Below are 25,761 nucleotides of genomic sequence, written 5' to 3'. Positions count from 1 at the left end.
ACCCAGTAGGAAGTCCGAGGGAGTACGGCCAGGCTTAGAAGGTGTTAAGGAGGTCGGCACCACCGCCTAACTCCTAACTGAGTGTTGGATTTGCCCTCTAACCACTCAGCGCCCTCAGGGATATCCATTAACTACAAAGTCAAAGCGCACAAAAGTCTTTTTTTTTCTGGGCACCCTTCATGAGGACTTATCAACCTAAGGTTGATCTTCCACCGAAATGAGGACCACCGGCCTCCGAATGTCGCGATGAAGGATGATCGATTTCCACATCACCTCGTCCTTCTTCTCCCCTCCCACTTTGGCCCCTCCCACTGTGGCCAGACCACACCCAGGGCCTCAAACAAGATCTTCCAGTTGCCGGAATGGTTGTGACTGTAGTATGTTCTCCTCCCACTGTTCCAGGCCCCGGGCTCTCCTCTCCTGTGTCATCGGATGTCAGCGCTCCTTGCTTGCCGCCAGGGAGTTCTGCTGCCTGATGGGTTTCTCCTTTCTTTTCTGCATCCCTTTTTCTTCTGTCATCATCGTCATCCCTGTTCTCCTTTCCTCCCTGTGTCCATCTCGGCATGTCCGAGAACTCCAGTGTCTCCTGGCAGTCATAGAAGTCTTCCTCAGCCAGCTCCTCCGGATCCAGGAGGTCGGAGACATGCCCTACTTCTCCCTGGATACCTGAATTCATGCTGCCACCTCCAGGACCAACATGGCACTGTCTGCCAGGGGACTGCTCGGCCTCTCTCAGGGCCTTCTGTTCCACCTTTAATTCCAAGTCACTCACCTTGGCTTTTTCCTTCACCAGGGCAAGCTTCAGAGACTGAACCACCTGTTCCATCTGGTTAGCCTCTTCCTCTTTGCGTTTCAGCACAGCCTGAATCTGCAAGTTGAGCTGGACAAGATCTGCTTCTCACTTAGCTTCGGCTGCCTCCAGAATATTTGTGTGCTCGCGCAATTTATCGTGGGATTGCCCCAACCCAGCCAGTTTACCCTTTTCATGCTCCAGCTGTAAGGCAAGCTTCTCGTTGGCTTCCTCTAGCTTCCGAATCCTCCCCTCGAAGCACCAGGATTCCTGAAGTTTGTCCTCCAGCACAGCCTTTACACTCACGGCCCAGGAGCAAAGGGTTTGGGTTATGGTTGATCGCTCGACCTCCTCAGACAGTTCAGGATGTACTCCGCTAACAGTTTTGCCGAGGGGCCCGCCCCACAAAACCAAATCACCGTGCCTCCTTATCTGCCGAGGAGCGAGACGACCCTCCCTTGCACAGATCAGAATTTCCACCTTGTCAGGACGCTGCAGGTCGCCTGGCTTGACATCACCCGGAAAGAATGACTCTAGACGCCCTGAGTCCACAGTGAAGCCTACCCTGGCAATCTCGTCCAGACCATAACAAACCATGTCATAGTTGCTCCACGTTCCTCTCTCTGTCCCCACCTTCAGGCCCAAAGAGTACTTTTTTGTTTCAATCTTAGTCGCTATCCTACCCACCCCATGCACCATCAGTGTGACGGGCACTCCATCAAGACCCAATCTCTCAGCTGCCTGGTGGGTGACATAGTTGGTATCAGATGCGAAATCGATTAACGCCCCTACCCTGTCCCCTCGCTTTGTTGCTACATTGAGTAGCATGAAGAGGACTGGGCTGTCGCTCGACTTCTCCCCGTCCGTGCACACAGTTGTTGTTGTCTTGTTTGTAAAGGCTTTACGTATGATGCTTAACTGCTCCTGTGACAGCTTCGCAGTAGCCAAGGCAGCCTCCTGTTGCTCTGTAGGCCCCCCGGTAACTCCCCCCATCACGCTGCTCCTGGGAATAGCGTCATCTGGCGGCGGCGATTGGTTGAGGCAGAGCATGTAGTGGTGATCGGATGGTGCCTCACCTCTTTTGCATTCCTCCTTGCTGCATAGAAAATCCCTTTTGCAGACTCCGTTATGCATAGGGTCCAGGCACCTGAAACACGCCCTTGTCTTTTTGGCATGCTCCCATTTTTCAGCTGCGCTGGCCTTACGGAAAGATTTGCACCGATATAGTAGCCCAGGGTGCCCTCCATCCCCGCAGACCACACAGGAACCTTGCGATGAGTAGCTCTCCTCCTCCCCGCTCGAGGCCCTGCTCTCCTCCCCGCTCACCGAGGCTCTGGTGTATGCGCGCCGTTCCTGTGGTTTGTCTCCAGTCGACCTGCTGGGAGGAGGTGGACGCTTGGCCTCTAATTGTTCATGCCGCTCCAGGATGGTTTTCTGGCTGGTCAGGAACCTTAAAAACAGGTCAAACTGGGTCAATGCTGTGACTCCATTCCCCGGGTCACAACTATAAACAAGCCACCGGTCCAGCAGGTAGTGTGGTAACTTTCTTTCAAGTGTACGAACCACCAAAGGATTGTTAATAGCGCCCGCGCACCTCAAAGCAGTTAAGTCCAGTACAGCTCGCTCTACTTCTTGAATCATGTGTAACGTTTCCCTTGGTTGATTTGCGCGGGCTGCTGGTAGCTCTTGCAACTCCATGACAATGTCTTCTGCGATACGCGACACATCCCCATATCGGTCGTCTAACATGCGGAAAACATCCTGCGCGGTGTAACAATAATCCAGCCTGAGCTCGTTGGTCACCGCGGCAGTTAAACTGCCCCGCAGGTAAAACAGCAGCAGATCTGGGGACCCTGTTGGGTCAGCCATTTGTTGAAGCCTGAGCCATTCCTCTCTCCAACGGAAATAGCTCCTTCTGTCGCCGCTGAACTTGGGAAGAGCCATCGGTGCTATGGCGAACCTAGGCATTGCAGTGGCTACCGCAGCAGCGGCCTGTTGTGCAGCCCCACCATCACCCTGCTGGGGCTGCGCCTGTACCTGCGGGACCTGCGCGCTGCCCGGAGAACCCCCGTTGCCTGATGGAGCCGCCACACTGCCTCCTGGAGCTGGAACGCTGATGTTGACCGGTGCAGTGAGTGAACCAGGAGCAGTCACAAGAGGAGAAGTCAACGGAGCGAGGTTGAACGCGGGTGCAGGTGGACCAAGGTGTCTATGGCGCCCAGCCAAGGGCGTTCCCCTCATGAGTCCTCTTTCGTGAACTTGGCCCTTCAATGTCCGCAAAACCTTTTTCGCTGCACGGTCAACGTCTTCAAGGGTCTCCCGCATCTCAGCACCATTCTCTTTAGGGACATAGTTGGCCCACCTGTCTACCATCCCCCCGAGTTCAGCAATACTAGCATTCACATCATCCCGCACTGTATCGTACTGTGTCTGGGTAACATCCGCTTGCTCAAAGCTCTGAGCGTCCCCAACCTCAGCATCTAATCTGAGTTTCACCTTAGTGTATCTGGCCAATACTGTACCAGTCCATAATGTGTCTTTGAGCTTCTGCATTACCTCATCATACTTCGTCTTGCTGCCTGCCGCTGCCACATTTACACGATCCACCTCTGCACCATGGTCAGTGTTCTTGTCTTTATCAGGGATGTCTTCCAAGACGGCCAGATAATCCTCAGTGGCACTCCATAATGCCTCATGATATGATGTAAGCTTTGTTTGTTCATCTGCTAGCGCGTCCACACTGAGCGCATCAAACCCTCTCAGAATCCTGCTTGCACACTTGGTGAATTCCCTCTGAATGTTAGTGCGCTTCAACCTTAAGTCATCTGTAGTTGCCATAGTGTCACTTTGTTCCTTAAGTCTAGGACACTTATAAATAGGCAAGAGTAGTTCAAAAGTCAATAAAAGTCAATGCGCACCAAACTTGATTACTCCACTTTGTGATTGAAGCCTTTGCTACAATGTACAACCGTGGAGCTTTCGCTCCACTTTATGATTGAAGTCTTTGCTACATTTACAACCGTAGGGCTTCTCTCCACTTTATGATTGAAGTCTTTGCTACATTTACAACCGTAGGGCTTTCTCTCCACTTTATGATTGAAGTCTTTGCTACATTTACAACCGTAGGGCTTTTCACCTGTATGACTCCTGAAGCTTCACAAATAGTATGAACAATTATAGGGTTTCCACTTGAGCCTTTACCACAAACAAAATGGCGACGACGACGTCACTCTTCAGCTCACCACGTCTTCCTCCTGGTCTCGAAATGGCCGCGATGACGTCACTTAGGGCCCGCCCATTAGCACAACAAGTTTTAGCCTTTAGCAAGTGAGCATAGCAACTTTAGCACAATGACGTCTTCTGCTTGCGTTAGCACAACAAGTCTTAGCTTTAGCAAGTGAGCATAGCATGTAGCAACTTTAGCCTTGCCCACATAAGTACCGTCAAAAGCATCCCAGTTTGTCATGCACAGTTGCACTTTCCCACACTTTCAGCATCATTTTAGGCAAGACAGACTCAGTCGGTGGGTTTTATCAGCATTTCAGCTGCCACTACACGTGGATAATGACGTCCACGAGCTCCTCACGGGCGTCCTCGTGGTTATCTCTAATGGCGTCCAGCGCCGTTCACGAGGTCCCTCCTCTTGGGTGTCCCCGTGGTTATCTCCGCTCTTGCGCTGAGTAGACGTATCTCGCCGTTATTGCTGAGCAGGCTTCTTTTCCACCGATCGTCCGCCCGGTCCACCCCCACACGGCGAGGTTGGCACCAGCTCCCGTCCGACCCGTCGTGGTTATAAAACACCCTTCCCCTAACAAAAGGCGAGGCTAGCATATAGCTATCGCCGCGCAGACTGGCCTGTTTCACCGCACGTCTTTGTGTCTCACTCCCCACGGGACACAAGACTCACATAACCGCTGGTTATGCCAGGTCATGTAAAATTACTGTACTGAATTTTACCGAAATAGGGCTATTTCTTCCTATCTTGGGAGTGTGAGTATCCCTCCGTAAGGGAGGCTTGGTGGTCAGTGGTTTAGGCATGAAACCACTCGACGGTTATGTCCTACAATAAATGATTCACAAACAAAATGACGTGTCTTAAGCCTTTATGCCTTGCACGCACGCATTCACACACAAAACACACACACGAATAAACCCTGAATTAAACTGGAGTAAGAAAGAAGTAAAATAAATCGCCAATCTGCGCATAAGTAGCATGAATGCTATTCTTTGTTCATGTTGACTGTAGGTCAGTTGTCAGGTAATTTTACTGTAAGAAAATAGAAAAATAAACACACTTAGCAACCGATTAAGAGCATGGAATCTACTGACAGTGAAACTTGTAGTGGGAACACTGGAGTAACATTATATTACACATTATATTTGCAAATTGTTTCTCTACATACCATCTCCCATCCACCGTCCTCCAAACCTTTCTTCACACTAACTTACATAAAGTATTGACGCATGCGCATAAGCCCCTGTAGAACGTGTATGCACAACTTCTTTTAGACGCTAGATGGTAGCAACTCCCCATGCATTATCTCAACCCTGGGCGAAAGTTCCACAGTGGGGGAAATTGGCACATCTGGATGTGCCAAAATGTGTTACGTCCAGATGTAATTACGTCACGGACGTCGAACGACGTCCATTGAACCCCTTGGCAGACCCCAGCAGCACACTCTTTTGCTCGTGCATTTTTCACCCCGCCTGCAGTTCCAGCTTTGGCCACCATGTCCTTTTGCTTCAACTCTAGCCCTGGGTTCTGGGGGCTTGGCACCACAGATATAAAAAGCTAGATACCTCGTCCACCTCTGCAGTTGATTGAACCCGTCCAACTTGATAGGCAGAAAAGCGGAAGTGTCGGACCAGTTACCCATATATGGAGACCCCTGCAGCTGTTTTTAAGAGCTGCGTACGAAAAGACCCGCCCCCACCTGCCTCTGATTTGCCTACCGACCTTCCGTGTCTGTTACGCGCACGGAAGAATTCCAAGCCTGTCAATCAAAAATGCCTATCAATGCGAGACAGGTACCAGAGAGCCGGAAGAGGCGTCTACCTTTTTATGTCTGTGCTTGGCACAACCAAGCCTGCATGCATGCTTGTTCTTCTATGGTATTACAAATCGCTTAACGCAACTGCGCCACCTACTGGCCTGGCATGCTTGATGGAGCTGATCTAGACATTTTTGTTGACTAAGCCGTGGCCTTAGCTTGGAATGACCAGCAGGGTTTTTCCTGAGGATCCCAGGATATCAGCCTTGCGTAGCCAAGCTTACTTGTCTGCGAACAGAAAAGCCTGGCCGCGATATGAGGCAGCTGGGCTCTATTATGATCCAGGTCTTATGCCTTATGCCTTAACTTCTTTGCCTTTTTTTTACTATTTTGAAAAACATTTTTAAATACTTCAAATGCTGATCTACATCTGCACGTTGTGAGATTGCAGATCAGCTATTTGAAATATTAAAAAGAAAATTGTATATATAGTAAAAAAAAGGCAAAGAAGTTAAGGCATAAGGCATAAGACCTGGATCATAATAGAGCCCTCAGAGAGTGTTTAGAAAGATGGGACTTCCGGCGTGTGAATTTCCCTGGAAATGTTTTTATTTTATTTTTTCACAGTGCGATGTGCTGGAAAAAAATCCATGTTCTACTTCTCCTGCTCCTTTGCGCTCGCAATAAACAATATCCACAATTATCCAATATCCAAAAAAATAAAACATGGTGACTATATGACTTTATGTTATTGTTGTCTAAAATGAATGACTATAACGGGACCATTCATGGAAAAAGTACTCAAATATTTTAAAAGGTTACCTGAGTATAAGTAAAGAAGTATTGGCATCAAACTATACTTAAAGTACCAAAAGTAAAAGTAAAATGTTTAAAATAAAATTATATAAACTAAAATAAGTCTAACTTTGTCTATACTTCTAGTTGGAGAAACAGTATTTAGTCGGGGATCCACATGCCCAAAAGCTCAAGGAATAGGGTTGAACCCGTGATGTTCTGCCGCACTTTTTATTTCTGTTTTATCTATTAGTTTGGTCATTAAGGTCCACAGAATGAGAGGCCTGCTCTGCCGGAAACATCGCGAAAAAAAGTTATGGCCATTTGTATATTCACTGTCCCATAGACTCCACTACACAGGAAATTTATAAAAAAGAAAAATGCTGCTTTAAGCAGCATGTGAGGGGTCGAAATGGAGAGTTTTCATGATTCTGAATCCATTGCAAGCATTTGTTTCGCACAAAAAACCTTCCTTGGGCTAGAAAACGAACCAACAAAAGTGTGAAAAGTGATGAGTCATCACTTTTCACAGTCATCACAGTGATGAGTCATCACTTTTCACACTTTTGTTGGTTTGTTTTCTAGCCCAAGGAATGTTTTTTGTGCAAAACAAATACTTGCAATGGATTCAGAATCATGAAAACCCTCCATTTTGACCCCTCACATGCTACTTAAAGGGATATTCCACTTTCAAAAAAACTTTTTGTCATTGTATGGTCTAATCAGGCTTGTATGAACACCCTGAATAGTTTTTAATTTTCTTCATTCAGTATATAGATATTTGATGTAAATGTTATCTGGCCCTCCAGGCCCAGGGCCTCTCCCCACACACACTAATTGTAAACTTCAAACTCCATTTTAACCATGATAGATTCATTAAATGATTAAAAACACCCATATTTTTTTTTCTAGTGACTCATACTACCCTCCTAATACGTGAGCAGGCCGTGTTTTTTCCATAACGTTTTTCATGTATTTTTAATAATTCTTTGGGAAAATGGAAACAATTAAATACAATAAAAATATATTAAAAATACATGAAAAAGGTTATGGAAAGAACACGGACTGCTCACGTATTAGGAGGGTATTATGAGTCACCAGAAAAGATTATGGGTGTTTCTAATGAATCTATCATGGTTAAAATGGAGTTTGAAGTTACAATGAGTGTGTGTGGGGAGAGGCCCTAGCTGGGCCTGGAGGGCCAGATAACATTTACATCAAATATCTATATACTGAATTAAGAAAATTAAAAACTGTTCAGGGTTTTCAAACAAGCCTGATTAGACCATACAATGACAAAAAGTTTTTTGAAAGTGGAATATCCCTTTAAAGCAGATTTTTTCTTGTTTATAATATATTTCCTCTCCTGTGTAGTGGAGTCAATGGGACAGTGAATATACAAATGGCCATAACTTTTTTTCGCGATGTTTCCAGCAGAGCAGGCCTCTCATTCTGTGGACCTTAATGACCAAACTAATAGATAAAACAGAAATAAAAAGTGCGGCAGAACATCACAGGTCCCCTCCCATTTTGAGGGACTGGATCCCCGGCTAATTCTATCCCACTGCTCTGCAAGGCTAGTCTTGTAAACTTGAATGTTTACAATATGGACTTAACTTGAGCTAAAGTCCATTGACTCATTGATAAGATGACAAAAGATAACCCTAACCCTAGAACATACATTCATGCATTCAGTCTACATTAATGAATACAATGACAATGAGTTCATAATCAAAGAAAATACATTTACTTGTTTTTTTAAACAACATAAACAGGAACTGTGGTAGTGGGGTGTGATTGGGGCTCTGCTGTTGGTGGAGATGGGTGTGGTTCAGTGCCAGGGTTTATTGAATGGCAGGTGTTTGTATTTTCACTAATGAGGTTTGTCTCTATTTAGTAGAGTGTTGGGGCCGGGTGTCACCCTTAACAAACACACAGACTGGAGACATGGAGCAAGCTGCATGCTGAGCGAGCTGCATGAAAAAATAACTAAATCCTGCATGGCAGGCAATGTTCCCAGCTCGGCTGGGTTTATGTTGTAAAAAACATTTGTTATGTTTGAGCTCTCTGAAGTCTCTGTGTGGTAAACAGAAAAAAAGTGTTAACCTGCACCAAGGGTTCACCTTAGTTCCAGGGGTAGGGGTTACAGGGGTAGAGGTTCCAGGGGTAGGGGTTACAAGGGTAGGGGGTTAAAGGGGTAGGGTTGGCTTTGCGACACGATTTTTGGGGGGTTAACTTCACCTTTGGATCTATCCCTCTTGGCCTCAACCTTTTCAAATTTTTCATAGTTTGTGGGCTCATGAAGAAATACGGATTGCTATCATTAACTCTAATGGGGGGTTGGGGTGACAAGATTTTTACTTCAGGGGTTTCTGCTAAAGTAGGGGTTTCAGCTTTGGCTTTGGGGGTTACGGCCTCATACTCTTGATAGAAACATGGAGGTGTTGGTGACTTCCATTCAGCCAAGCTTTCGGGTGTTGGCTGAGATGTGGGAGTTTGGGGAGTTTGGGGTGTGGGTGTTTGTGGTGTGGTAGGTGTAGGTGTGTGAAGTGTGGAAGTTTGGGGTGTTGGGCAGGTACCCTCCTCTTCATCATCTTCCTTATCATTGCCCTGCCAATCCCCAGCCTCATCCTCCTTGCTCTCCTCTCCCTCGGTCCAAATCGTGTCTCCCTCCTCATAATCGGGTTCTTCTTCCTGATCGTCATCATCAGAGTTCTTCCAATCCCCAACCTCCTCCTTGGGTTGGGATGTGGGTCTAGAGTTGTATCGCTTTTTGAGCGGTGGTAAACCGCTCCATAGAGTGGCTGTACGTGTGTCTGTAGCCACCTTTCCTCAGCGTTTTGCCATAGCAATATGTGTGTGTGTGTAGCCATATTACATCACCAATTACATCCTAGACCTATCTGTAGCCACTTTCCCTCAGCGTTTTGCCATAGCAATGTGTTTTCCTCAGCGTTTTGCCATAGCAATATGTGTGTGTGTGTGTAGCCATATTACATCACCAATTACATCCTAGACCTATATCCTAGTCTTTTTCCTCAGCGTTTTTCCATATCAATGTGTGTGTAGCCTGTATTACATCACCAATTACCAATTGAAGACGTTATGCAAGCACGACCACCGCTCACTTCACATTGGGTGTGATTTTTCTTCTTCTTGGGACCCTCTTCCTCCTCCTCGCTCTCATCGCCGTCCTCTGTTTAACTGGCTGAGCTGAAGTCTACAATTACATGATAAACTAGACCAGGTCAACCTGGTTGTGCCAGACCCCCTGTCTGTCATCATCATTTATGACATCATGCCTTTTGTAGGCATGTCATCATCATGTCATCATCATATATACCCTTTATATAGAAAACCCGGACCGACAGACATTTGCTTATGTAGGCCTACCCATTTCATGGGTCTGGCAAAAAAATATCATTAGTCTAATCATGGTCATGTGGGATGATGATGACTTGATTTTTTTGAACAGTTATAAGAACTCTGTATTGTACTCACCTGGTCTGTTGTCATAAGGCATGCTGCTTGAATCATCTATGGGCTGCTCCTCCCCCTTTCTGCCGCAGTTCCGAGCCTTGTTTTTGGCCTTGTTCATCAGCTGATGAGCCTTCCAGGTCTCTTTTGCACTGGGGATGCTGACGTAAAACGTGTCGCTAACCTTCACTGAATGTTTCAGGGCCCTGACAACTCTTTGAAGCGGTGAAAACCGCTTCCAATGAGTGGCTTTGTGTGTCCCATGCCCATATATGGTCATTTCAGTCCAGAATGAACAGGTTTTTTCAAAAACAAAATGTGTGTTTAATGTCCATATATGGTCATCTCAGTCCAGAATGAACAGGTTTTTTCAAAAACACAATGTATGTCACCTCATGTCCATATATGGTCACTCCAGTCTAGAATGAACAGGTTTTTTCTGTCCCGTACGTCCAGAATATCAGTCCAGAATGAATAGGCTTTTTCAAAAAGCAAAATGTGTGTCCCATGTCCATAAATGGCCATTTCAGTTCAGAATGAACAGGTTTTATCTGTCCTGTCCTGTCCCGTCCGTCCGTCCGTCCGTCCGTCCGTCCGTCTGTCCCGTCCGTCCGTACGTCCGTCCGTCCGTCCGTACGTATGTGTGTAGTGTCCGTCCCGGTCTGATGATTGGATACTTTGAGGATTGGTCAAGCTTCACATGACAATTCGGCCCTCCAGATAAAATCATTAATTCATTCAGAATATAAAGAATGTATAGATCACAGAGTTCATAACTCTAGAACACATAGAATAAAAGTTCACCGCTTCACTTCGAACCGAGGTTTGATTTTTTCCTTTCCGTCTTGCTGAGGTACCTGCCTGCCTGTGTTTGGAAGAGAATAGATGTAAGTGAAGGTATATAGTATACCTCAATGGGTTGTGTTTGAAAGGTACTTGATTTGAAAGATTCACCTTTGTACTCAGGGCACTCCTGAAAAGGTTTGGTGAGACAACCCCCGGTAGCCCAGCTGCCTTTCAATTCCTTAGCACAATTTCAGCCATTTTCTTCCACTGTTTGCCAACATTATTTGGGAAAACTATTTCAAAAGGCACTTGGATGTTGGCTTGTGCCAATTGCACCAGCTGCTGCATCCATCCTCTCTCCTGACTGTTGACTGGGACTGGAGCTGGCCCGGTGGCACCTGTTTTGTGCTTGGAGACATACAGTAACAGTGCAGAAAAACATAACTAAGAGGGGAAATAGCAATGGGAAAACTATGTTGTTAACACGATCGTGCTTTAAAATTTGACTCACCAGGATGATAAACTGCTCTCTCTCCCTCACCACTTATGGGTTCTGGAGCTCTTTGATTGTCATATTTTGCAGTACACAGCAACGTTGGCCAGTCTCCTGTATAAGATATCCGGCCACAAGAGCCTGGACGTCCTTGTAGACCTTCGAGTTGTAGTGCAGTTTGAGTGACTCTTTAATCTGCCTTTTACCATGAGTGTACATACCTGCTGTGGTGGATTTCTGTTATTGTCGCCCCTGTTCAAAGATCACAGGACTCATCGCGAGCCCTCTCCACAGCTAAAACGGTAAAAGTGACGCAGTAATCCAATGTTTTACCCAACGTGTTTTTCTTGTTGGGAAATGGCGACTGTTTACATTCCCAATAGCACTCAGAGAAGAAGAATGAAGTCTCGCCGTCTTGCCGGTTATTTCTATCACCTCTTCCTTGTTCAAATATTTTTTTTACTTACCCAACAATTTGGGGATTTGATGTAAGGCGTACGCTTGAAATTTATGTTGGAGGCCAGGATCGATTTCTTTTTCTGTATAGAAATATATTTAAATACAACTGTATGAGCTAGTCTTTCGCTAGTCTTTCGCACTTAAAATACACCGTATTTTCTATGATATTAGGCCCTAGGGAGTGGAAATTTGTCTTGGAGCACCTTGTAGCAGTGCTCTTTCAAAAGTCTCTTCATCTTTCCCCTGTAAGCTTTTAGTGCATAGGTGAGCCCATCCAGTGATGCCTTTGAGACTTGAGTACTCTTGCCGTTGGCTGTCGATTTAAGGTGCTCAATGAATTTTGAAGAAAGCCAATAATAGTGTCTTCACTGTTGGCGGTGCATATTTTTTGTGAAGTGAGCTGACACATAAGTTAGGGTACAATCTCAGGATTTAGTTTTTGCTGATATCTTTGTGAACACTACCTACTCACTCAATGCAGGACCAACTCTAAGGAGGGACATATCGCTTTGGCCTTCGCAGCCCATGGCAATGCAGAATTCCTCTGCATATTTTGCGTCCAGACCGGCATTTTCAATGCCCTTTGGGTTCCCACACTTTAAAGGGGGAAGACCACCCATTTTCAATATTGAAATATATCATTAATATACCTTAGAGGAGTTGTGTGGAAATAGAAAAAAAGTTCCCCCTCTTCTGTGTTGCCTAGAACTGGAAGATTGATTTTGGGGTTTGTATTGTAAAGTACAATGTGTGATGTCATCAAGTTGTACTTTACAATACAAACCCCAAAATCAATCCTCCAGTTCTAAGCAACACAGAAGGGGGGGAACTTTTTTTCTATTTCCACACAACTCCTCTAAGGTATATTAATGACATAGTTCAATATTGAAAATGGGTGGTCTTCCCCTTTAAGGACTCCAAGTACCTTTTGAAGTCACTTATGAGTTTAACTGTAGACAGAAACATAATGTAAGTGTTAAACACATTTTAACTGCTTTTCTCCATCAAAAAGTAACACGTTAAGATAACTCTGTCCTTACTATACATGCCAGGGCTGGAACGATTGGCCCCCGTGAAGAGGCGCTTGCGGCAAGCCATTTGCTTCTGGGGTGAGTCCAGACAGGGGTCAGGGCCAGATGGCAGCCCAGGCTCTGGGGTCTCTTCAGGCTCTGGCCTTGCCAAGCCTGATGGCCCCGGCTGTGGGTCCTCTTCACGGTCGAGCCCCTGGCCCTTTGTCCCCACAGGTGGGTTGAGGATGGCCTGTATCCTTGGGTCTGCTAGAGTGACCTTTAAGTACCATTCAAGTGTTGTGACCCTTTGCTGGAGGTCAAGGTGGCGGTTAGGGCCGTCTGCAGGGCCGGGTGCTTGGGCGCGGAGCGGCTGTCATCGCGGGTAACCACTGTCACCTTGCTGCGGGGTTTGCTGCCCGCAGTGGGGGAGGGAGCCCTGGAGGAGGAGTAGGATTTCCCCCTGGTGGAGGAAGAGAGCCCCCTCTCTTGCTGACAGGAGGAACGGCCACGATCCTCCTTTTCAGGCTTGGGCTCTGTGGTAGCCTCGAGAATCTCCTTGGTGGTCTTCCTGGACTTAAAAGGACATTAGTATTCTAGTTGTAATTTCTTGAATTTTAAACATTCATTGTACTTACCATCGATATCCAGTGTGCTCACCATGGGCACACCAGTGGCTCTTAATTCAGAGAGCATCCCCAGTAGTCTGAACCTTTTTGCCCGAAAAACCTCTTTGGCAAGATGCTCGCTCTGTTGAAAATAAATGTAAAACCTATTAAGTACATGGCACCAGAAATGCATTATATATATATATATATATATATATATATATATATATATATATATATATATATATATATTATTACCTTTGGCACATATTTGTGATGCCTAATGAGGTGGTTATCTATGTGTGTATTATTCCACCCACATCCCTCTATGAGGCATGGGATAGCAGCATTGCACCTGCAGTGAAGACGAGTTAATCAACCATTAGAGCAACCTTTAGTTTACTGAGCCACACTGTCTCTCTGCATTCTATATGGTCATATAGTTTAACTTGGCACTACACTGTCACGCTACATTCTTTGGTCCTATAGTCCTATAAAGATCATAATAGAGGCAAGGTTAGAACACATTCTTACCCCCTCTGCTTTTCTAGAGATTCTACCCTTCTAGAGAATCTAGAAGTTTATTGTTATACTAGGTTCCAGGGGAAACACATGTGCATTTTTGTGCAAGTTACTGGTTGCACAGGGTTGGAGTTCCACTATTGGAATTTACATAAGCATTGAAGATATTGTCCGACAACCCCCATAGTTACCCATAGAACATTGACATGACTGACTCAAAAAATATGAAAGACACACCACACAAGAGTTAACTTTACCTTCCATGGGCCCAGTTGCACAACAGGTTCCGCTCTTTTGAGTTCTTGGTCTTATGGCACCCTTCCAGGTGGGAATTCAAAAAGCAGTCCCTTTTTGGGCATAGAGGGCAGTTGTTTTTTGTCTCCTGTAAAGATTTAAAAAGGTGAATCCCCGAGCAATTACCAGGAGAATGTCCTTCTTCATTTCACTTGTTTTACTTTTTAAGATTTCTTTTGAACCATTCTGTCATATTACACCAATGGCCACGAACCTCCCCTGACAAACCAAACTCAGCTTCTTCTATGCGAGGGTAGAGTCTGTTCTCCTATATGTCAGTGAATGCTGGACCCTGAAGCCAACTCTGCAGAAGTCTCTAGACGGGGGCTACACCAGAATGTTACATGTAGTGCTCAACAACGGCAAGAGTACACATGTTACCAACACAAATCTGTATGCTGGAATATTAAGGGTGAGCGATAAAATAGCAGCCAGGAGAATGAGACTTGCAGGACACTGCCAAAGACACCAGGAGCTGCCAGCCAGCAAACTGGTGCTGTGGGAACCAACACATGGACACCGGTCACGAGGACATCCTGCACTAACATACGTGGATGTACTCAAGAAAGACGCAGGAGCATCCTTCGTTCATTACAAGCAGTGTTGTAGGCTTATTGGTGATTGTTTGATGGGATGTACATTATGTTAATGACTTCACACGCATGTCGCTTAACACCTACTCTACTTAGCAGACCATTTTTGATATGTACCCATAGGGGGGCTCTCTCCTTTCCGACATGTCGCCACTCCGACAGTGACTTCTTATTGTCGGAGTGGCAACACGTCCATAGAGGTTAAGGTTAGGGTTGGGTAAGAGATAGGGTTAGTATCTGTCGGAAAGGAGACATGTCGGAATGGAGAGATGCACCCGTATCCATATGTACTTGTCTTTTGCCAACACCACCTAGGGTGTGGTTGTCCCCCGGCAGGAATCGAACCCAGGACCTTCTAGCTGTGAGGCGCCAGCTCATTCCAATGTTAATGAAGGCCGGTGTGACTCGACCAATACAACAGACTAGGTGCATTATGATTACATGCTACATGGATAAGCATAAGATAAAGTTGAATATGAAGCATGACATCAAGTTGCGGTGATGCGTGGTCCGCAAGAGCAACTGTAAAGAGAAGAGTGTCCTCTAAACTGAATATACTCGGGAAGAGGAACGAGTATATCTTAAAGTATTACACACATTTGTCAGCAATGAGCCAATACTCATTAGCTTGCTTTTTTAAATCTTTTTATCTGGAGTGCTGCTGTGCTCTGGAGCGCCCCTCCCCTCCTACACTAAGTGACTGTGACGGCCCGGCCGTGTATATGACGGAACATTGTCACATAGGCATGATTTGACAACAATCAACCATGAATGGATTAGGAGAAATACTAACACCAGAGCTTACAGCTGCATGTCTGCTGTAGAAATGTTGTCACGGCTTAGAAAAAACAACAAAAGAATATTAAAATTAATATTGGCAAATATTCGACTTTGATGTACAGTACTCGAATAGTGATTTGATTTGATAATATTCTGTGAATGCCCTAATACATGTATTGTCACTGTGTGTGTGTGTGTGTGTGTGTGTGTGTGTGTGTGTGTGTGTGTGTGTGTGTGTGTGTGTGTGTGTGTGTGTGTGTGTGTGTGTGTGTGTGTGTGTGTGTTTGTGTGTGCTCATGTGTGTGTGCGTGCGTGCGTTTAGGGACGGCCAGCCAACCCTACACTGGTTCAAGTTTGTCTGCAGACCAGATGATTGACAGTGGCCCCCTCCGGTACAGCTTCCCAGAGGCGGGGTTAAGGCTGATGATAACCAATCACTTCAGTCCAAAGACACGCCTGTGCATGGCCAGCCGCTTAATCATACACCAGGTGCGTGTATGATGTGTAGGGATGGGTATCGTTTGGATTTTTACGAGTCCGGTTCCGGTTCCGGTTGTGCTTATCGGTTTCCGGTTCCTAACGGTTCCTATTTTGTTCCAAAATGGTTTGGTTTTTACACAAAAACATATTTTTTTTAATTTAATTTCAATGTTTTATTTAATTTTAATGTTTAATTTACAGTTTTAATGAATCATGCAAATGAAATCATATTTCAATGTCTTCAGGGATACTCTTATTCTGAAGAGATTAAGAAGTCGACCACCATCTGGAAGTCTTATTGCATTGAGAAATCTGGAAGTCTTATTGCTGCTAGCGCAACATGTCTTATTCTGAAGAGATCGGCCACCGGAAGTATTAGATTTGCCAGCTTAGATCTGACAAAAGAACGCGAGTGAGCAAGAGACGCAGTCGCAGTGTCGCACGGGGGTCCGCATTCACAGTGCTTGTGAATGCGTACAGTCTTTTAGATGAATGCCACGCTGTCATAAATGTTTCGTCTCCATCTCACGTCTCTCTGTGGCTGTGCAGGGCTCAGCTGTACTGGTGGCCGGGCTGCTAATGTTGCTAGCATTGCTGCTGCTGTTGACTGAGTGGGAACGCAATTGTCCGCTGATTGTGTGTGTGCTTGTGTGTCTGTGGGTGTTTGGAGGAATACAAGTTGTCACGTAACTCACATTAGTTTAACCTCGGGAACCGGGGACAGGTCCTGACAGATAGTCAAAAGATATATAATATGTAATGTAATCATGAAGCCTTTTTTTTAACGGATAGCACATCTTTTTTTTTTTTATGGTGCGTCTAGGAACCGATAAGCAGTACCGAAAGTAAATATTCTTTTTGGGTACCCAGGAACCGTCATGTCCTTATCGGTTCTGTCCTGGTACCGAATTTCGGTACCCATCCCTAATGATGTGTATATATAATATCAGTCAAAGGTTTGGACACAGCTTCTCACACACATTGAGTGAGAAGCTGTGTCCAAACTTAGTAGTGTATAGCATATATTTATATATATATATATATATATATATATATTACGGTGCGTTATTTCATAATGACAGATGAGCTCAATACAATAACAATAATCGAAGACAAAGAATCGCTGCTTGATTTTATGCCATATCCAACATGGCTGCCATGTAAACAAACGCACTTAAGAATGTTTTTGAAAACATTTGAAGCAAGAAGTGGTCGATATGCAGTAACCGAAAATGGATTCTATTTGATCCACACTCCCTGTTGTTTTCTGAGGTGACAGCACCTGGCATATATTCATGTGTATATGTGTATATATATATATATATATATATATAGCACACACACTGTATGATTTGGTGTGTGTGTGTGTGTGTGTGTGTGTGTGTGTGTGTGTGTGTGTGTGTGTGTGTGTGTGTGTGTGTGTGTGTGTGTGTGTGTGTGTGTGTGTGTGTGTGTGTACAGCGGTTGACAGCGGACTATAACAGCATGGCCATGACCACACTGAGCGAGGCAGATAGCGGAGTGTTGACAGACAACACATCTCTACATGGTAACGTACTGTAGCTCTGCTCTCTCTACCGTGCAGTGATGCATTCATGTTCCCTTACAACCAGGGTTTAACCCATTTTAAGGACCCCCACCCCCATATTGATTTATATATCAGTGGTTCTCAACCTTTTCAGGCCGGGACCCCCAAAATAATTATATTTTAACTGACCCTGACCAGCACTAAGAGTTGAGGCATTACATTTTGTATAACACGGTTCTATTGTGAAAATAGCAGATCTACATGCTCACAATGCCTCGTGTTGCGAGGCGTTGTGAGCATGATCGTCTATCTAACATTTTAGAGGTACTAAAAAGTCACCTGACCCACAGGTTGAGAACCACCGGTATATATGGCTGGATATTGATCGATATATGATCGATATTATTCAAATATTTTTCAACAAATTGTCTCGCTGATGTACACATTTTTGAGCGGTGGAGCGCTCTTCTGTTTCGCTATGTCCATGGGTGGGTAGCTGGTGACCTCAAGGTGCGCAGGCCTCCACCGCTCAGTTCACACGGGCGTGATTTTTCAAACACTTTGAAAAGCAGCCAAGCTGCATTCCTGGTTTTACCGTGTTAAACACTGTTAATGCTTCATTTCTGCCTGCTTCACATTAGCATCACATTAGCATCACATTAGCATCTCAGGAACGTTGCTCTTGATCCTCATACATTATCTCTCACATAATTGTTTCAAGTGATTTAGTTTTGGTTTAATTTCGAGGAGAGTAAAGCGTTGACAGTAACATTTAACAGTTAACAAGGACCCCTGGGGGACCCCACAACAACCATTGCTACATTATCAGCCCTTTATGCTTTTATCTTCCCAGACTTGATTATTGCAATGCACTTTATTCGGGTATCAGCAAACAAAACATATTCAAGTTCTGCAACTGATACAAAAATGCAGCTGCCAGGATTTTTACACACACAAAAAGAAGTGAGCACATTACACCAGTCCTTACTGCCCTTCAAGGTTCAAGGTAGTACAGTACTTTATTGTCTTTTGTACAGGTACATAAGGGTACAACTTATTTTTGTTTGCTTATTTTTGTTTTCTTCACTGGTTACCTTTGAGTTTTATTTTACTGCTTTTTTTTAAGGCCTGAATGGTCTTTATCATGTTTTGTCCTGTGCAGGAAGTACTTGGGACAAATTAAAGTGGGTGATCTGTTGGCCAATCCTCTTCCTCCTCTACGTCAGCGTCCCGGACTGCAGCCAATCACAGTGGGAGAAGTACTACCTGCTTACCTTCCTAGGCTCCACCCTCTGGATAGGGGTCTTCTCATACGTCATGGTTTGGATGGTAAGTCTACTCACAAGGGGGGGGGGAACTGAGTTAACTCATACAGTGCCTATCCCGAACTAGTTCGGGATAATTTGGACCGTATTAACGTCCTGGGTGCCTATCCCGAACTAGTCCGTCATCTGTTTACACGGCCCGCGAGAGCGCCGCGCCGCCGATATTTACCATCCACTCCAATGCAATCCAGGATCTTTAGAGCTCATTTTCTCTGTTCCATGCATATCCATGAGGTGTGCAAGGTTTAATCATGGCTAAATCGCTGAAAATAGGGCTTCTAAAATGCTTGGTAGCCAATAGCTAACTTCAAGCTAACTTCATCCTGTTCCTGTACATGCACAAAGGAAAGTGTTCAGGCGCATCATGGCTGCGCACGGCTTGTGCATATACCAGCGTATCTCTGTGGTGTTTTCTATGGCCATTGGGCACCCTCTAGTGGTGAAAGCTGGCACTGAAAGCGTTAATAGGGCCCACGGTGGAGGGGCCTTAATTATTTTATACTTTAGCTATTGACAAATAGCAGATATACAAGCTCACACTGCAAGCTTGCAGATCTGCTAATTTTGAAACGTTGTGAAAATGTGTGCAAATCTTTGAATACCGGTATGTATTTTTTCAACAAACATTTGGAACTCAAATATTGCTTCTGGGGGGTCCCTGGAACTAAATATTTTGAGATGGGGGTCCGTGGCCAAATACATATAATTTTGGGGGTCCTTCACATGAAAAAGTTTGAGCACCACTGACATAGAAACATAGGTTTTTCAAAACACCTTCAAAGACTTTCAATAGTAAAAGCACAACATAACGCAGTGAATCCTTGTACCCAGGGCTCAGAGTTTGGTGCAACACCCCTGTGTGTGTGTGTGTGTGTGTGTGTGTGTGTGTGTGTGTGTGTGTGTGTGTGTGTGTGTGTGTGTGTGTGTGTGTGTGTGTGTGTGTGTGTGTGTGTGTGTGTGTGTGTGTGTGTGTGTGTGTGTGTGTGTGTGTAACACCCGGGATTCGTACCCAGGTCTTCCGCGTGACAGTCCAATATCTTACTCACTAGATCAAAGGGATATTCCTAAGGAGTTATTAGCCTTTTAGTCCAACAGGCTGAGGCAGTGTGTGCATGTGTGTGTGCGTGTGCGCGCGCGCGCGGTGTGTGTGTGTGTGTGTGTGTGTGTGTGTGTGTGTGTGTGTGTTAGAGATCTTCGGGCAGGTCCGAGATCCAAAATTACCCGGGATCCGACCCGGTCCGAGCCGGGTACCGGGGACATTTACGAGCAGTGAGGTCGAGGTGGGGCGGTTCCGTTACTGTCTTCCCCGGGTCTTTGGTTCTCTGGCCGTAGAGCGGCGGTTCCATGATACCCAAATGGACGCAGCGATTGGCTGTTACATCTGTCAATCACCCCCTGCACTTTTTTTCTCCTCCGGTTGCTATTGGCTGCCTTGCTGCGTCATGTGACTTGTCAGGAAGTCCTTAAACACTTGTTTTAATGATAAACAAAACAATATCCTATGCTGCAACATAAATTAACAGTGGATTATCATTAACAATGGCTAAGAAGAAAGATTACACATGTAAAGAAAATGTGAATTTATTGTTCCTGTCCGCATTATTGACTGGGAAATACGTGGGGGGGCTTCCGATGGACCGTCATTTAGACTAAGAATGACCGGCAGTCGGAGGCCCCCTGGCCACCGGGGCCCGTTTCAATTGAAACGGGTGAAACATAGTTAAGGCCGCCGCTGTGTGTGTGTGTGTGTGTGTGTGTGTGTGTGTGTGTGTGTGTGTGTGTGTGTGTGCGTGTGTGTGTGTGTGTGCGTGCGTGCGTGTTAGGACAGTGGTTCTCAACCTTTTCAGGCCGCGACCCCCAAAATAATCATATTTTAACTGGGGTCCCCCCCACCCTGAGGAGTACTAAGAGTTGAGGCATTACATTTTGTATAACATGGTTCTACAAAATGCGAGGCGTTGTGAGCATGTAGATCGGCCATTTTCACAATTTCTGCCTCTAATATTTGACAATTTGGCCAATGTTTAATTTGTCATTTTAGAGGGTTTAAATGGTCCTTAGAAATGTCACTTTAGAAATCTCTTATATACTTAAACTTCATGTTGGTTTGTTAACTGTTGAGAGGGAAAACAATGTTGCACATTAAGTTAATCATCTGGGGACCCACCAAAATAATTTGGGGACCCCCCTGGGGGTCCCGACCCACAGGTTGAGAACCACCGTGTTAGGTGACCATAATAGGCTATAAGCTAGGCATTCATGTGTGTGTGTGTGTGTGTGTGTGTGTGTGTGTGTGTGTGTGTGTGTGTGTGTGTGTGTGTGTGTGTGTGTGTGTGTGTGTGTGTGTGTGTGTGTGTTAGGTGACCATAATAGGCTATACGCTGGGCATTCCAGACGTAATAATGGGAATAACCTTCCTGGCAGCTGGAACCAGTGTGCCCGACTGCATTTCCAGCCTCCTGGTGGCCAGACAAGGTAAAACACATGTACAATAATCAGGGGTCTTCAACATTTTCATTCCAAGGACCCCTTAGCTGAGAGAGAGATGAAGCAGGGACCCCCACAACCTTTTCAGAGATTCCATATACTTTCATTGTTTGACAGCACAATTGGATTCATGTCAATTTGTGTTTTCAGATATTTAACCATTTGAACTGTCAATACTTAATAAACTTGACCTTTTACTCTGTACTTAGTCTGCTCTTTTTCCCCTCTACACCAAAGCTCTTTGCCGAGAATAGCCGATCTACAAGTGTGTATGAGCAGTGCGAGGCGCAAGAGCTTGTAGATCTGCTATTTTTGGCTAAAGTTGTCAGAATACGGACGCTAGGATTCAAGTGGTTAATATAAAACGGGAGAAAAAAGTTTCTATCACACAAAGATTTGGAGGACCGCCTGTAGTAACTCTGGGGACCCGATAGGGGTCCCGGACCCCCTGTTGAAGACCCATGCTGTACATTATACACATCCTCACACAGTATGCTATTATGGAATCCATAGGAGATGCAAGGGAAAGGAGCGCTTGTTTTCGGTGATGACGACGGAGGCACGCCATCTCAGTCGACCTTGACCCACGTGAGACACCACCCCAGCGAGCTGTAGCGAGCGAGTCGCCGTGTCGAGGGTTGCAAAGGTTGCATGAGCCAACTCAGCGCTGTCCGTGTACATACACCGGGGGACAGAATAGTAAATCTTCATCCCCCCGTCTTTCAGCACCTCCACGCGGTCCAAGTGAACACAGTGGAGCGCCCCCGACCTACAGTTCAGCCAATCACAAGCCACGGCTTCTAATTTATTCACCCCCATATCCTACGGATTCCATTGTCGCACAGGGGAAGCTAACTAAGTACGCAAGGTGCCTTTTATTTTGAAGGGATGAAGAGCCATGGAGTGCCGGGACATTCTCCCATAGGTGGTGGCTCTTATTTTGAAAAGCCTGGATGTAAATGAACTTATTTTTATTTTTAGGTCACTTTTTTTTTCAAGGATGTTGTTACGTAAGACAGCAATTCTCAGCAGAACTCCATCATTGGAGCGCTATTTGAAAAAAAGCATAAAATGCTCATCGGGAGAAGCACTTAATGTGTTAAAGGAGCTATAGTCAACTTTTTCATTGTAGGGCCGACACTTTGTTTACATCCTAGTCTATAGACTAGAATGTAAACAAAGTGTCGGTCTGACAATGGCCTAAATTTGTATTTTATCATTATTTTACGCTTTTTGTGGTCATTTTTGAATAGAAACACATAAATGAAGCTTATTTTTTTATAAAATATTTTAGAAACATAATTTTTATTTTAGCATCAGTTTTTCAAGAAAAAGTTGACTATAGCTCCTTTAATTAAAGTAGAACCATTAACAGTTCTACTGCCAGATGTATTATTTATTTATTTGTGCTGGTGCCAGCAAAAAGTAGCCTACCTTTGTGGTGTTATAGAAAATTATCTATGGATGATTTCCAAAAATAATCGTTTTCAATGAACACATATACAAACATGTACTGTAGCCAAACTGACGGCAGGGGGAAGCCTTATGCAATGAATGGATGTGAAATGGCCCTCCCCTCTTTCCGTTGTTCAGAGCATAGAAATGCATAATCTAGATCAGGTCCACAGAGAACAGCCAGGAAGTGAATTGGACACTCATTGATGTTTACGTGTGGTGGAGATTTGAAAGCAGCATTACGGAAGTTGTTTTTTTACTGTACACACCCGCGCGACCTCTCATGAGCTTACAGTCATCAAACAAGGTAAAAGAACGGCCGTTCATATTGGCAATGTGCCGCCATCAGAATTGGGACGAGCGTTAACGTTCGAAGCGATAAAAGAGTTAAGCTAGCTAGCTCAAACACGAACTACTGTATAGTCTGTCAAGTGTGCTCAGCGCTGTGTAGGATATCTTCTCTGTGTGTGTCTACAGGCCTGGGGGACATGGCGGTGTCCAACTCCATAGGCAGCAATGTGTTTGATATCCTGGTGGGCTTGGGAATTCCCTGGAGCATTCAGACCCTGGCAGTGCGCTGGGGTTCAAAGGTCAATGGAATGCTTCTCTATCTTTTTTTTTACCCCTCTCCATAGAGCAGTGAAGTCTGACTTAAATTACCCATCCTACCTGGTTCACGTTCCCCCCCCCCCCCCCCATTCTGAATTCCCCTAGACTGTTTTTATATCACGTCATATAAGAACTGTGTTCCAAACATAAACAAATGATCTCAGTGGTTTGACTCATATGGATATGAAGAATATGGTGAGAAAACGCTAATGTTACTGTCGCGGAATTAGTTACATTTTCACCAGAAACAGACTGTATCAAATATGAGTGACTGACTATCATAAGCCACCTCCTCGACAATATCGCGCAAACCGATGGTTTATTTTTGGACCACAATGCTTATGAGACGATTTAAGGTGACTCAATGTTATTCTCCATAGAGAAATTACTTCCGTGAACCGGGGGATGAGCGAGTCACGTCATGACTTCACTGTTCTATTCTCTCTGTTCCTCTCTTCGTCTCTTCATCCTCAACCCCCTCCCCAGAGACTATATGGGTATGGGTATACACATACACAGGTATGCATTTATTTAACTCTCTCTCTCTCTCTCTCTCTCTCTCTCTCTCTCTCTCTCTCTCTCAGGTTCTAATCAACAGTAGAGGTATCGTCTACTCTGTTGTTCTTCTGCTCGGATCTATGGCACTCACTGTGAGTTTATCGTGTGTGTGCGTGTGTGCGTGTGCCAGCTGACAAACCAGCTTTTATGATACACTTAAACAACTTTCACTAGCAAAACAAGCTCACTGTAGATAGCTTGTACAATATATATATATATATATATATATATATATATATATATATATATATATATATATATATATATATATATATATTCTCCTTTTTGTTGAAATATGGCATTAATAAAAAGAGAAACAGGAAAAAGTCAAAATACATGTTTTTCTTTTTTTTTTTTATGGTATTGGTACAGGTATTTAGAATAGTCAAAAGGCCCATGATCTGGTACACACATGGGAATAATCTCATTCTACTACTCTGCCATCAACATATGGAACGCCCTGACACCATCCATTAAAGGATGTGCATCACTGGTTTCTTTCAAAATTGGCCTAAGAAAAAAAAGAAATAGAATGTACGCGCGCGTGCAAGACACCAGTCATGTTGCCATACCTTAGCTTTTTCTGAACTGACGCTACTGAGCCAAACGCACAGGGGAGAGCTATGTTTCACCAGTTTTAATTGAAACGCCACCAGGGGGCTTCCAAGAGCTAGCCAGCAAGCCTTGTTCAACTTGCAACACACTTATAACCCTTATAATAATCATATAACCTTTTTAATATAACACCATTTAGATGCTATAACATTATGTAGTGATATTATATAAATAGCAGCCAGTCATTGACTATAAGTCAACTTCTGTGTGCGATTGTTGCGAGGCTACTGTGGCCTCGGTGCGGCGGCGCGGGGGCCTCATCAATAGCTCTTGAAACGGGCCTCCAGATTACTAAGGCCGCCCCTGCAAACGCAGTATACTTGCGCGCAAGTAATGAGAAAATGCGTCTCCCTTCCCGCAGGTGCTGGGTATCCACGCCAACGGCTGGCGTCTAGACGTGCGTCTGGGAGTGTGCGTGCTGCTGCTCTATGTCTTCTTCCTCACGCTGTCGGTGCTCATCGAGTTCAACGTGTTCACCTTCATCAACCTGCCCACGTGCTTCGAGGAATAGGAATTGATACAGTATATATGTGTAATTGTATGATATGATATATTTAATAAATAAGCTTACCCTTTGTTTAGTTTTTTTGTGTTTTTTACAGATGTTTTACGATCATGATAGGCTAGTCAATCTGAGGTTTGACCCAAAATAAATTGCAATAGTAACGGTTCAAGGTTTTTTTATGATCCTTAGGGTCATCCAAAAAAAATGTTAAAGATGTTCCATTTTATTCTTAGTGGATCAATGTGAATTCATGGGATTCAAGTTTGGGTCCCTTCACTTACTATACAGGAAAAAAAGACCTCTAAAGAAAATCTTCTTTAAGTAGCATGTGAGGGGTCTAACTAGGGTTCTTCTGTCTAAAAAGGGACACAACTGAGCTGATCCCGGAAAAGTGATGACTCATCAGTAAACCATAGTTTTGTGGGTCGGTTGGTATGCTATGTATTCCCGTAGGATTTTTTGGCCAAAATTGTTTTTTATGCTGTTTTGGCTTCTATAGGGACCAAACTATCAGAAAATTACAGGGGTAAAATTTTCAGACCCCTCCCTCATTTCCTGGGGGCGGGTCACTTCAGTTTTGGCCCTATTTGGCCTTGTTTTCCTA

General features: G+C 44.7%; 1 protein-coding gene across 1 annotated transcript in view; it reads left to right on the top strand.

Moving 5' to 3' along the window:
- The window catches only part of LOC308306269 (sodium/potassium/calcium exchanger 4-like), a gene marked incomplete at both ends in the record, with an annotated part of 64,339 nt that extends 39,176 nt beyond the window's left edge, over positions 1-25,163 (top strand). Inside the window, 11 exons of the mRNA XM_080751168.1 lie at positions 403-634; positions 2,700-2,985; positions 9,152-9,325; positions 12,844-13,035; positions 15,918-16,084; positions 16,625-16,686; positions 18,830-18,932; positions 21,289-21,403; positions 23,348-23,460; positions 24,064-24,129; positions 25,014-25,163. Coding sequence (XP_080607294.1) covers positions 403-634; positions 2,700-2,985; positions 9,152-9,325; positions 12,844-13,035; positions 15,918-16,084; positions 16,625-16,686; positions 18,830-18,932; positions 21,289-21,403; positions 23,348-23,460; positions 24,064-24,129; positions 25,014-25,163 — 1,660 coding nt within the window. The remainder of the gene's footprint in view (positions 1-402; positions 635-2,699; positions 2,986-9,151; positions 9,326-12,843; positions 13,036-15,917; positions 16,085-16,624; positions 16,687-18,829; positions 18,933-21,288; positions 21,404-23,347; positions 23,461-24,063; positions 24,130-25,013) is intronic.
- Between the last annotated feature and the right edge of the window lie 598 nt (positions 25,164-25,761).

This window comes from Nannobrachium achirus, assembly GCF_963921795.1.
Source record: "Nannobrachium achirus genome assembly, chromosome: 20".
NCBI lineage: Eukaryota > Metazoa > Chordata > Actinopteri > Myctophiformes > Myctophidae > Nannobrachium > Nannobrachium achirus.
The sequence above is the reverse complement of the archived record's forward strand: the minus strand, read 5'-3'. Positions and strand labels throughout refer to the sequence as shown.